We start from the raw sequence: 14,995 nt of genomic DNA on the forward strand, positions 1-14,995 counted from the left end.
AAAGTCGTGCAGTAGCTTATCTTGATCACTGCGAGTTAGGTTGCCTGGTAAGGTAGGTACACATAAAACGATTAGTTACTCTTAATTAATTTTAGAATGGAACAATTAAAAATGACATTTAATTGAAACCCGAGAACAATAAACGTATTATCGGTTATTTATTTTGACATACAAATAACACGCCAATTTTCCTTATAGTTTTAACGAGTGTGAAGAACAAATTAGGCATGCATGGTTTATTTGAGGAAAATAGGTATAGGTAGGTAATAATCATCATGTTTTTTTACGTCTATAAATATATGACACACTTGTTTATTGACTCAGCTTGCCTACTTACATCTCTTATGTGGTCTTAAATATTAACTTTTCATTACAGGTATTTAGTGGATAATATTAAAAATTGATCTTTGCCTCAGAGCGAAATTCTACCTTCAGTTTAGAATGCACCAGTTAATTAAGCAATTATGGTTACTTGTTTCCATGCAAACGTATATATGTATGTAATTAATGATAAGCAATACAACAATAATTAAATTAAAGCAGTTGGTCAGGTGTGGTGCGCTACTAAACTTGAAATAGACTCACAATCAAATTGTAATGGATTGCTCACTGATATGCTTTCCACGGTTGAATGGATTTACTGAATGAGTGTATTCCGATAGCCGTTGTTTTTTGTACTACTACGTAATAACATTTGTTAACAGACAATCGCTAATGGTTATAATTACCGACGCGTGTTAAAATAATTTGAATAAATTTCAATTTAAACAAGGTTAATATATATTGCATTTGCATAAATTTTGCTACTAGTTAAGTAGATTGTTACGGTTTGATTTTCGTATTTACCTAAGTATTCAACATACTAGAGTACAATGTAATGTGCACATTTGTTATTGTAACTTTACTAAATCAATGAAGACTAATTCATTCTTTTCTTCACAGAGGCCCTAAAAATGATTTTGAAATCATATTTCGTAACTTTAATAAAGTACCTTTGCAAAATTTCTGCGAACTAAATACATATTTTTACCTTTTAAAACAACGGCCAGGTTGATGTTGCAACGTTAATCTGTAATGAGGCGCTTCTAACGTCGACGTTTTCAAGATCAAATCGCTATCAGCGCGATCTCGGTCATTGGCTTTTTAACAGACTTCATTACTGTTACGTAACAACGATTTCATTCATAGCTCAATTTTAATTACTTTAATACTTTATTAGCAATCATCTGATAGATCTCGATAAATTGTATTCGAAGAAAAGTAGGTTATTAGGTAGGAATCATGCACGTTAGACTTACTTACTAGCTTAAGTTTATTGCCAAGGATGTTATGAGCATTATGAAAAAGTATTTAGGCAGATTAATGTCTAGATACCATAAAGCTGAATGCATTGGCTCAATGCCTTCATAAAGTTGTCACGAACATGTAATGAGGTTAAGCTCTAAGTTAGGCAACCTCTTTGCTTTTCATTGTTATGAGTAGGCTGTACATTTAATATATGTCCTTAGTAAGTCACGAAAGAGTTACAAAAAATAAATAAATGGATTGTTTAATTTATTTATTAATACAAACATTAGCAGTGAAAGGAGATTTATCTATTCGTCGTGTTTGATAACTATGCTATAAATACTATAGTAGCCGGTGACTAGTGTTCGTTAGATAGCTTAGTGTTTATTATACAGGAACCTGAATACCTCTGGAGTTCGGTTAGAAAGGGTGCGAAGTTACTTCGCTTATCTAATGCCCGCTCTAAACTTTATAGTTAAGTTTACGTATACTTGCTGTGAATGTATTTAAATATATCTAACCATCGGTATGCTTGATTCATCATATGCTAAGCCTTTTTCTCTCCAAAAACACTACTAATTTATTTGCACAGAGTTTTACTAAAATTCCAATTAATTTTCAAGCCGGTATAACTACAAAATGCAGATAAAGTTTAAAAATAAATATTTCTCATTAAACGAAGCAGACTTACCTACGTTTGCTCCGCCTATTGGCTGCCTATTGTCTTATTTATTATTTATTAGAAACTAGCTCCCTGAATCATTGTTCATGAAAGCCCTGAACAAAACTAATTTAATACTTTTTAATTAACCCGTAATTTACAATGATAGCTAAGATTAATAGTTAATGTCAAGCCATTTGATATGATAGTATCATTAGTCATTTTTATAGTGTTAGATAGAAATGAATTATCTGTCGATCTTAGTTTTGGAAGTGGCGTGGCAGCCACCGAGGTCGTATTACGTGTAGGTATTATTTGAAAGGGTGTGGCTTGTTCAATTGTCCGTGGTGCAATTGTCCGTTCCGCCTTAAATACGCACTATTTGTGGGTGACCAGTAACCATGCACGATATTACTCGAAACTAGTGAATGGCTCAACCTCGTGAATAGCTAAGCTACTCTAGTTATTAAATTCGCGATACAGTCTTCACAAAATTTGCCTGCAAGCTAATTATTCCATGACGGGATGTAATGCATTTCTCTAACGCCTTTTAACGATCGATTACCTAGATAGATTCGTAAGGCCGTCGGTGTATTGTAATACAGACAATTTAGCAAAGTTATAATTGTAGGCAATTGATTTATAAACAGGCAACATTATTCATTGTGATTTATGAAAGTACTGTTGTCATTTTGCTTATAGAATTTAAACGACTTTCAATTCTCTACAAAACAGAATGTATAAACTAAGTTGTGTTTTAATTACGATAGGAAACTAATATATTTTTAAATAAATAATATAAATAAATAAATTTTTATTTTATTTACACGGATATTTATTGAACAAACTACTTACCTTATGTTTTTTTAATAAAGAGAAGCTTTCAAAAGAAAATCGCTAATACTCTTGACCATTAAATTGGTGAAGTGTTTCCGGAAAATAGTAGATGTTGGTGTAGTAACATACTTGTAGAAACAGATACAAACGCACATATTCCAGTTGCGTGCTAAGTGCATGGTAATGTATGCTCTCTAGTACTTTATGAGCACTTGACTTGAAGTCTGTCTGTATGCTCGTCTGAACACTAATGAGTCTAATTATATGTTAGGTAGGTAGTTTGGCTGGTTTGGCTATTATTTTTATTTCGCTGTCTCTTCTGTTTTTTTAATGAAAAAGCAACAAATGGTAATAAGAGCAACAATTCCCATAACTTTCGAGACAATAGATGGTTATGTAATAATAACATAACTTCATTGAAGTTTAATGTTCAGATCCGCATGTGTGTACGTGCATATTTAAACGTGCGTACGGAGTAGTCAATTTTCACATTTTTTTTAGGGGACAGTGTATTCTCCACCAGGCATGATCGTAATTGGTACTTGAGAAACCACTGAGTCGACATCTGCACCACTACATAGTATAAAACAAAGCTGCTTTCTCTGTTCCTGTATCCCTAAGTCGCTAGATAATTATAAGATGACAAAGTACTTAATTAATTCGATAAATTGTTGATCATAAATTCTTTATCCATACTTTTCAGGTACGAAGCGTGTACTTCCCCCGCGAGTTGCTGCGCCCCAGTTCTCTGCTCACCAACTTAGTGCTGGATGATACCAGGTCTACCTCATCTAGGCTGTCTTCATCGTGCGATCATCTCTTCGCTTACATCAGTGATACTGTTGCACCAGGTATGTAGGAACTTCATGAATATGACAAGTATTTTGATTCTATCTCACCTAAAATGCAAGAACATTATGGAGATACTTTTTCATTTATCAAAAAATCTGGAAAACTTTAAAACCATAAAAAGCAAACACGCTTGAGGATGAAGAGGCATTATGTAATAGGCAAAGTTCCTTCTGCGTGCTAATTATAATAAGCACTAGGTATATACCTATTAGTTAATTAATGATCTTAAATTAATCAACGACGGTCCAGATCTCACTGCTCAAAAGATAAGAGACCTTCTTTTGGCAATTGCCTAGTTAACTTTCGCATTTAAAACAAATACATCAAGAATCATAAGCTAGTCATTTTGTATATTATGTAAGTACGTACAATGACGCGTAGAGAAAGTGAAATTAAGTAGAGCAGTTCGATAACCTAGCTTTTTAGAACTACTGACCAAAAAATACATTGATAAATTAGGTATTCATAATCCATGATTGATTGAAGAGCTCGGCTTGAATTAATTGAAAAAAAATGACGGCTCAAAAATATCCTCATCTGACCTCATAGTCAATTACATAATGACACATCTGATAACTTGGATCTCTATAGTCTTCATTCCATTTTTTCTTCTTCCAGAATAAAATAGGTCAAACAAATCATCGATTAATTTAGTAATGCTCAATTTACTCTTAAGTAATGGGCAGTGAGAACCTCTTAATTGTATCTCCTAACTCTACATTCCTTATACATTTTCGCACGTTTTTTGGGTCCACATAAGTAGGCCACATTACATTGTGCTTGTTAAACTACAGTTTTTCGGCGTCATTGTGTTCAATGTTTATGTTTTAGTCAAATTGATTATTGTTGTGGTTTCACCCACGTATTACGTTGTAATATAGGCTATTACGCTGTTAAAATTAAAGTAATAACATAGTTTTGTACGAACCTTGATTAGATATAAATATCATTCCAAAGACTCCTGCTATATGGAGGTAAATAAACAACGCAATTCCATAAATAACATTCGTTTTTGTTGACGTGTAAAAACTTAAACTGATACTTCTATAAGGTATGAGTAAATTAAAGAAAAACGCACGGAAATTAATGGAAATTTTATAATAGGTAGTATTCATATTCGTTCCCAAAAAAGCGTGTATTTGTACGATATCAAAACGTAATTTACTTAATTGTATTAATGATCAAACAAGTCATGTGGAACTAAGTGAAACTCTGTTCATGCATAGTTAAAGATTTTTTTCGATTTTAAACCTCATAGCGTGCATTTAGTACCCAGGTATCATATCAGAAAAACAATCATTACTAACGAGCAGATATTTAAGCGGATGAAATCGTTTAATACAAATGATGACCACTTTGAATACCCATTGCGTATTTATAGTGCACATTAATCATCACACAATTAGGGGTAATCTTTGCTAAGTAGTACATTGAATAATTGCAAGTTTAATGCTCATGTTTCAGTGTTTAAGATTAGTGGTCACCCGAGCGTGCTGCCTCAATCAAAACGCTGCTTTCTCCGAAAATATGATGCAACCGCTAACGTACGCAAAGTCGCAACAATTACTAATTAAATTGACAGACCGTGGTATTTCTCTAACTGTAGCATTGCATAACAAGAAACGTTTAGTGTCAACGTACAATTTAGAGGTAGTGCCCTCTCAAATCATAGGAACGGTAAGGATTCTACACTTTCGCAAACACGAACACCTAATTTCAAACAAATCAATCAAAACACGTATGTCTAGCTAACAAATTATATTATCATTAAAATATTTGCACCTAATAGTTATGCAGCATAACATTACTTGTTATTTTGGTTTTTCAACTCAATTGCGTGACAGCAATCAACGTTAAAAATTTCGAGTTCCAACCGCGACTGACCGCGACTTTTTATTGAACGTCGTGTGGATCAAGAACGCAATTCATGAAAACCGGTTCATATATAAATGGAAATCGTTAAATTTTAATACTGCTTGATCGTGATCCTGGAATTTTAACAATGACCCGCAAAAATATTTTGAACAAGTACAAATGTAGAAAATAAGCTTCTGGCCTCTACTGATCTCTAACTAGTACGATCAACTAAATGATAGTTCGAAAAAGGATTGCATAGCACCGTTACCGTTACTTATCTATCATGTCGTATATAGCCTATAACCTCCAACTAAAATTCCCACAATTGATATGTATTTAAAGCTAGCATGGGAAGGCGATAGATTCACACACTACCTCTAGATACTTTATCTTTAAGTTTGTTGCCACCATGGGAACGATACTAGAAATACAAATTACATGAGCTTATTAAGACTTTGACCTATTGTAAATAATTGTAAATTAGTTATTTTAAGTGTAAGTCTTTAATTTTGTATGTTTTCCTTATTTTCAGGTATCATCGTGTACGATGGTCGTCGCGACAACGCATGGAGAGTGACGCACGCGTCCATGTACCCCGACCCCGACCTGGGCGAGTACGACATCGGCGGAGAGAGGTTCACCCTCATGGACGGCATCGTTGGGCTCGCTCACTCCCCTGCGCAGGGCTTGCTCTACTACCAGCCATTGGCTACCGACAGGTAACCTTTCCGATCCCAGATAACAGTTGTATATGTAGACGATGTTATGTCAGGGGCAATGATCGAGATACAAAAATGCAAATGCACTTCCTTGGAGACTAGAAATAAATGAAAGAACCTGCTTCAATTATTTATAAAAGATTTATAGCTTTGAAAAGACTTATATCAAATACCTCCAATAATTAAGTTCACCTTGAAATTTAATGCAAAAAACTTGACTCATAAATCTTTCAAACAACAAAGGTGGTGTAATAATCCATTCAATACTTCATTAGGTTCTATTAGAATTTTTATGTAATGGTTCTGTGGGAATGTACGAAAGACTTACCGCAGCCCATAAAGGGCTTAAGAAAGAAACATGGTGGGTTTTAGTTAACCTTTCGGCTGTCGACCTTCAAGACAATCCCTCACGCTGCACCCACAGCTGGAGGGGTCATTTGATGATTTCCAAAATTTAAGTTTTTTTGTGTCTTGGTTGCAGATTGTTCAGCGTATCTACCGCAGTGTTGGCATCAGGTCCCCCGGCCGAGGGTACTGACTTGCCGGTGAACCTGGTGGGCCGCAAGTCCTCGCAGGGCCTCGGTGTGGCGGTAGACCCGCGCGATGACACCATCATCTTCAGCCCCATGACAGAAACAGCCATCGCTGCCTGGAACCCCATCACTAACTCGCACAAGTAATTGAAAAGAATTTAATTACCTACTACATAGATTTCCTTACGGAGTAATATAGGGGGATATGTCCCTTTACTTCTCTTCTATAAATTAGGTCAAATAGATTAATTAGGGATCGGTCAGTGCAGGAACAAAATAATATTCAAGAACTGTTGGACTAGTTTTAGTAAAGTTCGTGCGCGCTTTGTTTGCTTGCTAATGGAATAATTGGTATAAATGTCGATGATAGTTTATTATTATTATTGACTTGTCCTAGAGTAAGTCAATTAACCCAGAACCGGAGTTTTTGGGTTATTTACCCACTTTGTAAAAGGGCAACGACTTTGGACGATTACGGGAATGGGAATTATGTTGTCGATTTATGAATATTATGAATTTAAAAAAAATACTTGACCTAATTAAACTTTTTAAAACTATGTCGTAGCTGACGCCTACGCCGTAGCTACTACGAGTTTCTGCGTCAATTTGTATGAGTAGATATTATCTTGTTCGTTGTTACAATACAAATTTCAGTAACTGACATGACTTGCTATTATAGTCAAGATATACTCATTCAATGCATCAGTGAGTAATACAATCGATAAATAATTTCCATGAATTTTCCGACACGGAATCTCCGCCCCATTGCGTTTACTATTTCCCTGTAATTCATACAGGTACGTAGTAGAAGTTAATGATAGTTTGTAGCCACGACGGTTGATAACTAGGTGCGGATTGATTTCAAGACTTATTGATAAAAAACGTTTGTAAGAGTAAAGGTAAAGTTTTCCTTTAACGAGGCAGTTTTTGCTCAACATCGTGGGAAATTCCGATAGATTGCGGTAAGGTGAGGTTATGATAAAAGGTCGTACAAACTCTTGCAATATAGGATACAGCAAAATCGTAATTATCTACATTTCTTACTTAACACAGTTAACATATTTTTGTAAATATAATAAAGATATTATGTTTTTTTCTATCATCGCAGGGTACTGGCCCAGGACGCGGAGAAGCTGCAGTTCTGCGCGGAGGTGCGGTGGGCGGAGCGCGACAACGGCGCCGTGTGGGCGCTCTCCACGCGATTCCACAAGTTCTTCCGCCGCTCTGCATCCAAGCACGAGGTCCGTATACTTCCTCCACTTTATTCTGGAAATAAAGTTCTTCATGCTTAAAGCTCAATTAAATTACTACCTTTGTAGACCCATAGCTTAGTTTCAGACGAATGCTTAAAGATATTTGGCTCGATACATCTTTAGAATGATATCAAACTGAATCTCTCATCTGTATTGATCTCAAAATTCGCAAAGGTTTTATTTTTTTCCTTAAAATGTTTTTACAAAAATAAAAAGAACAAAATTGGAATAGGATTATTGTCGCCCACACCCAAAGTTTTGGATATTTTGTTTTGATACTTTGTCCTCTCCTCACCAGACGAACATCCGCATCCTGCGCGTGGTAGACAGCGGGTTCGTGTCCCTACAGCCGCACGTGCTGCGTCGCGCCGCGCGCCAGTTCAACGCCACGCTCGGCCACTAGCGTCATATCACGTCTACTGACGTCACCACGCCTCCTGACGTCACCACGTCCCATGCATGGAGAACAAAATGCAAAGCGGAGATGTCATAAAACAAAATCTCCTAAGAATATTGCGTCGCCAAAATGCGGGAGTTCGGCGGACGAGGTACGACCTCGTTCGCATTCTTTGGAACCCGCCTGCCTTGTGGCATCTCCGCTCATCTTTCTTCCTCCGTGGTCCTATGACGTCATGACGTTCACTGCCAAAGTATCACAACTTCCACGCGACAGTTAAACATATAGCTCTATTGTTTAGCGCTGGTTCAAATAAATGTGTTCAGGATGTATTAGAGCTAAACTGTACCTAACGATACGCTTGTTAGTTACCGGACACAGTTTCCATATTCATGGGCAGTCTTAGTTTGTTAAGGAGTATTGCTGGTTGCTGAATGTTCAGTTCAATCTGCTATATAATAAAATTAAGGGATTAAATTAATATTTTTAGGGGTTAACTTTCTAAGGGCTAAATATTGCAGATTTGCTGAACAGTGGTGCTTTCTGAAAAATATGCGGAATGCTAATCATTTATTTGTAAAAATTGGGTAAGTGCGATCGCAAAATAGCAGTTCCATAACAATGTGTAGTGATTAATAAGAGCAACTGAGACATGCAAAAAAACAATAGCACTAACCTGCTTTAAACAAACATTCCGAAACTTTTTTTTGGTAACCATCCTATCATAATTACATTTTATGCAACGCACGCTTAGCAAACAATTTGGCAAACATGCACGAATAAAAAACTTAACACTTTAGCGAGTTATTAATTCAATAGAACGCGGTCGATTGTCTCAGTTGCTTTAAGATTATATTACCTATCGCTGAGGTTATTGAACTGATATTCGTTTGCAGAATCGTGGCTTGTACTAGCGCTAACTAAACGCGTTGCAAAAGGGGAAATAAAACCGAGTTCACGCAAACATTATTCTGAAGGAATATTATGTTTTGCGGAATATATTTTATTTATAGTTTATGTAGGGTTTGTAGATAATTGATATTAACGTATTTTGTCGTTTAATTCATTTAGTGACGTAGGTTGTTCTAAACAGACCAATCGTGAATAGGTTTCAGTTACGTTTATCTACATTACTTACTCCGTATAAATGCATCGCTTGAATACTTATATCTGTGTCATGTTGAAGTCACTGGTTTACTATTTCAAACTACATTAGGATTTTGTTTGTTAGAACAACAACATTTGACAGATTTTAAGCAGTGGCTATACAGACATAGTTACTTGTATTCGCTCGCGATTTGTGCTATTACTTTTCTCTCAACAAAAATATATTTCGTGTTTCATTAATTCTTAGAATATTTTGATTAGAAAATTAACTGTTCAAATTACTCGGTCTGTTTGATACAAAGGTGATGAGAAGAGGCTACTTTAATAATTTCCATTTTAATTTATTTACGTAAATACATCACGGTTGGATTCTAGTTAGAAGTGTGAATGTGTGTTTTTGATATGTTGAAATGTTTGGGTAGAAATTGGTTTTTTATTTCACATAGTCTTTCCTCCCTAATTTCTGTTATATTGTGATCTTACATATTTTATTTCCCTCATTATTGTGATAAATATACTCAGCCACTTGAAGCTTATACCTTGCCTCTTAAACCGAAGCTTATATTTTTATTGAAATAGTTTAGTTCAAGAACAGTCGTAACTTACTAACAACATATTGGAACATGGTATAAGTTTATTAATTTTAAGGGTTATGTCTACTTGATTAAGTCATCATGTACTAACTTAATTAAGTAAAGAAAACAAGTAGGACATTTCAGGGTTACGAACTATAATCTAGAAATACTCGAGCAAGGCTTTCTCTCGTGCCATAGCGTTATGGTATTCAACCTTATTTTATGTCAACTTGTAAATAAATACAGCTCACGCTAGACTTATTGGCTGTCACTATGGATAAGAAGAAGAAAATAAAGATATTACATTTCATTTAATAAATAATCATTGTCTTTCGATAACCCGTCATATTCAGACATTAAATTATTTTTTATGATCTTTTAATTATAACTTAGGGTTTTTTTTTTATAAAATCCTGCGTCAAATGCTAGAAACTTATTCGGTTTTATGGGTTTATCCACAAGTGAATCTTTATCTCTCTTCACATTAACTGATAAAACATTAATAAAAATGCATTATCGATAGGTCAATGAAAGTTCAAAACAACATGGGCATTATTTTTTTTGTCGTTTGGGTTTCCCCGTTCATTGGGGTACACATACATTCTTTTATAAATATTTACACAATCATTTACGTAGAACGTCTCTACGAATTGTAATGTTTGACCAATGACTATTTTTACGATGTAGTAACTTCAAAATAATTCCTGGTATCAATGGTTGGTATTCATAACTCATGCAAAAAATATTGGTAGATAAGTATAATCTTCTCAGGATTTCATTAAGAATATTCCTAGAGTTTCTTTGATGATATATCTAAAATTAATTTCAGTGTCCTTACGTTATTTCTATCAGTTAGTGTGACCAGCCCTTTCGAATAAAGTTGAAGCTAATGAATCCTTTTAATAAATAAAGATATTTTCTTCTCTAAAGTTTGAATACTTACGTTGTTTTACGTTTTCGTTTTAAATAATGCTCCAGCTTCAGTAAATACCCACGGCATTACCATTTATGGTTACCATTATATGTAAATAATATTCATTCATTCAATACAACTTAATTTAGTGGGAATACGTTCTACCACAGCTTTTTAATTATAATATTAAGTTAACGACTTTTATTCCGACATGCATTGAGCATTTGGCCTAACTCTGTCTGTTAATTTATAAACAGGAATATTTTCGAAAAAAAAGTTTGCCTTCATCTCTTTAAAGTGAAACAGCAAGAATTAATTTTATGTCTGACATCATTCTTATTATCAATGTTCGTTTTGCCACAAATAAAAAACATTATTATTGTAACCAGTTGTAAATCAAGTGATTGTGGTTTGAGAACCAGTCAGGACTTTGTAAAATAATAATAGTGTATAATATGCCTATCCTGTGCAATACCTTACGTACACGAATATTTATGTTAATCTGAGTTCGCTTCTACGCTTTTGTAAATTTCTCATTCGCATGTTTGTGCTTATTTATAGTTCTATGTACTTAAGTCTTTTGGATACTTCCACTTACATGCTATTTTATATTTTGATAATAAAAAATCAATTAATAAAATCTTGTTTTATTTACTGACCTCTTTAGTTGAGTATGTAGAGGGACAAAGATGTAATTTACCGAAGTCGTTGTTTTGGTTCTATTGCCAGCCAATACACACGATTGAGTCAAGTATTAAGTTCTGTATTGTTCGTGTATTAATTGACGGAATCCTTCAGTATTCTGCTTACATTGTTTCAACTAATCAAACGACTTCAGTATCGTTTCAGAACACCGACATTGTTGGTAGGGAAAAAACGGCCGTGTTGTTTGTAGTCAATTAATTTTGACACACTAATTAGCATCTGAATAGGAAATTATTACGGCGAACCTCAAAACCATTTAACGAAGTACTGCATTAGCAATTTTAACAGGTTTTTGTAAAATTGATAATCCATTAACAGTTAGGTTAATTGGTGGTGTTATTACGGTCAATAACGACAGGCACGCCATTATCATATTATTCTGAAATAATGTTCAGTTATGTAATTTATCAGTCCTTTTGTTAATATGCCGATGATGAGTTGCTGGCTCTCGATCTGTGAGTGTTGTAAGTGCTAAAATATTTTATGTGCACCATAGACCATTACACACCATTCCATTAAACCTCTACTATTAGTAGTACTGGTGCTAATATCCTTGGACCGTAATTTAAATATCGAACTCTAAAAAAAGGTAGGTAAGTAGATAGCCTTTTTATATTTGCTTGTCACTCTGCTATCGACCGCCCTAAAAATGAATAGAAAATAAAAGTTAATGACGAGCTTAATTTCAGTAGAATACATCCTGGCACTGCAAGCGAGTTCGTTGCTACAACATTAAACGTAGGTACTTAGATGTTGTTCAATGGATATGTATAAAGCTGAAGTGAATAAAGCTTCGATCAAAAAAGAGTAAAGCAAACCAGTAAATAAATAAATTAAGCCCTCATCAGATACCCATATCTTGCGAGTTTATGTATGAACATTATTGTTGGAAAATTGCCCCTCATCAATGCGTAACTACATACATATTTGTCTAAGCAATTATTTATGTAATGTTAGGGGAATTTTCAGGCCCATTCATGATTCATACAAAACGATAATACACGATGAACTACCTACTCATATGTTTATCTGTTGTTCTATTATGATACCAATTATGGACGCCCCATCGCTCGCAGTCAAACAACTTTAGTAAAATTAATTGCGAACGTGAGTCGTGATGTTTATGACGGCACAGAGATGAACAGATGTATATACCTACCTACATATAGATTTGCATAATAGATGGTAGTGTAGAACACACGCAATTAGCCATTATGTTTATCCTAAAAACAAAATGGTGAGCCGTGACATACGCCAGTTTAGGAGGAAACTGTGGATCCCAAATTCAACAAAGCAAGTCAATTACCCAAACCTGTAGTACAAAAAATCTGGGTTTCCCTTACAAATAACAACAAAAATGTGTGAAGAAACAGGTTTCCTGTTAAAGATACTTGTAGTAAAATCGGTACAGACCTCCGCTTCATCGAATTAGCAAATCGATTGTTTCCATTAAGGCGACTACATATTTATTGTGTTCTTTAATAAACCTTCTCATGACAGAACTTGAAATAGATAGAGGGCGGGCTCATCAATGAAAAAAATAAAGATTTATTTAATTAAATAAAGACTAATTTTCCATTCTCCGATTAAGCGTGGATATGTAGATAGGTAGGTACATAATGTAAAAACGACATATTCATTAGTATTGGGAAAAGGCTGAGCAGATAATTAATTACCATTGTGAATTAATTAGCATTATTTACCACTGAATAAGAAAATTGCCTATAAGAAAAAATATCCATTTGAATAAAATTGCAATTCTAAAGTAGGCACCTATATATTCTTTGTGCATTCACAATGACATACATACGGTATGATCACTAAGCCTATAAACTGGGATCGTGAAGTCGTGCGTTAGGCACCGGGTTTTCCAGGGAAAACCCTAATCCGATTTGTCATTAGCTAACTTATGCCTAGAAAGTCATTGTTAGTTATACGAATTCTAATTAAAATTTATTTATGAATGCTAATGGGTATTTTGTACCTGTGTACCTCTGATTTGTACCTGTGTACCTCTCTTTCGTACTCATTCAGTTATTCTATTGTTCGTTGCCAATCCTTTCATGGTACAACGGTTGGACTTATTAAGATAATTTTAGTATGGATAGGTATAGATGGAACTGGGATGACAGTTTACCCAGAAGTGTGAAGTGGTTTCTTCGTAATGCGAATGAAACCGTGAGAAACAGTAAGTATTATATAAATAAGTGGGTACTGTTCCAAAGGGAAAGTATTTTTTGTATAACATTTTATACATACCAAAACAAAAAAAAGGAAATCAAACAGTGCAATTTATAAAAAGAATATAAATAAAATTCAATAGACAATAAAAGTTTTTTTCAATAATGTAGCGGATAATGGGTCGGTATAATTGCAGACCAATCAGTCACGTGGGAATATTTTCTTTTCATAATTTTAATGAGAAATGCCATAAATTCATCATTATACCAATTAGTATAATTACATGCAAAATTATAACTGATAGGTTACAAACGGTACTAAACTTATTTTACTGGCTACTATTTGGATATATGAAACTCTATTATTTAAAACCAAGCCCTTGAAATTTGAAAGCGTAAGTCAGAGAGAGTAATGAGTATTTATTTATAATGATTTCTATGGAATTCCACCTGCGTATAGGTACATTGTTAAAATAGACAGTAATGGAACTATTGAAAAAATCCAGTCATGCGTTTAGTATATTCGCATTTTATAACATAGAGAACGTGACAAGAAATAAGTATATCTGTCACAACCCATTGTAATTTTCAAAATGTAGTGTAGAATTTGATCCGGCTTTTGTTAATTATCCGAATCGAATAATATAGTGTTTCCATTCGATTGGGAATCGATATTCGCTGGTCATTTTGGAGCCCTCTTTCAAACAAAACCTACTTCCTCGTTAAAATCGTGAAGTGAAGTTTTCGTGAAATTAATTTAGAAAAAACTAAATTAAATTACCAAATCTATCAAATAATATAAATTCTTGCAAGATTTTTCTATGATGACAATTAATAGGTTGCGGGGTCATTAAATATCAATTAAGTTTGCATTAATTTAAATACTAATTTAGGATCATTATTAATGTTTCACTCAGTTTGTCCAGAGTGTTATAAGTGAGATGGTTTGAGAGTGTTCTAAAGATATATTTTAATATTTTTTGTGATAGTGTACCAGGTGTGTAGTGACGTGTAAGTAGCGACTGCATGTGGTGCATGTAAGGCTTCGAGTGCAAACGCTATGGTGTAAGGAGGAAATCGCTGAAGATGCGCGCCACACCTTTCCGGTCAAATACGATT

General features: G+C 34.4%; 1 protein-coding gene across 3 annotated transcripts in view; it reads left to right on the forward strand.

Moving 5' to 3' along the window:
- Positions 1 to 11,631, forward strand: part of LOC110375548 (protein yellow) — a 36,276-nt gene extending 24,645 nt beyond the window's left edge. For all 3 annotated transcript variants that reach the window (XM_021333694.3, XM_021333702.3, XM_064038741.1), the window contains exons 4-8: positions 3,489 to 3,636; positions 6,027 to 6,213; positions 6,695 to 6,889; positions 7,855 to 7,987; positions 8,298 to 11,631. In XM_021333694.3, the coding sequence (XP_021189369.3) occupies positions 3,489 to 3,636; positions 6,027 to 6,213; positions 6,695 to 6,889; positions 7,855 to 7,987; positions 8,298 to 8,402 (768 nt within the window). In that variant the 3' untranslated portion in view covers positions 8,403 to 11,631. The remainder of the gene's footprint in view (positions 1 to 3,488; positions 3,637 to 6,026; positions 6,214 to 6,694; positions 6,890 to 7,854; positions 7,988 to 8,297) is intronic.
- The last annotated feature ends 3,364 nt before the right edge of the window (positions 11,632 to 14,995 follow it).

Source organism: Helicoverpa armigera, chromosome 2 (assembly GCF_030705265.1).
Source record: "Helicoverpa armigera isolate CAAS_96S chromosome 2, ASM3070526v1, whole genome shotgun sequence".
NCBI lineage: Eukaryota > Metazoa > Arthropoda > Insecta > Lepidoptera > Noctuidae > Helicoverpa > Helicoverpa armigera.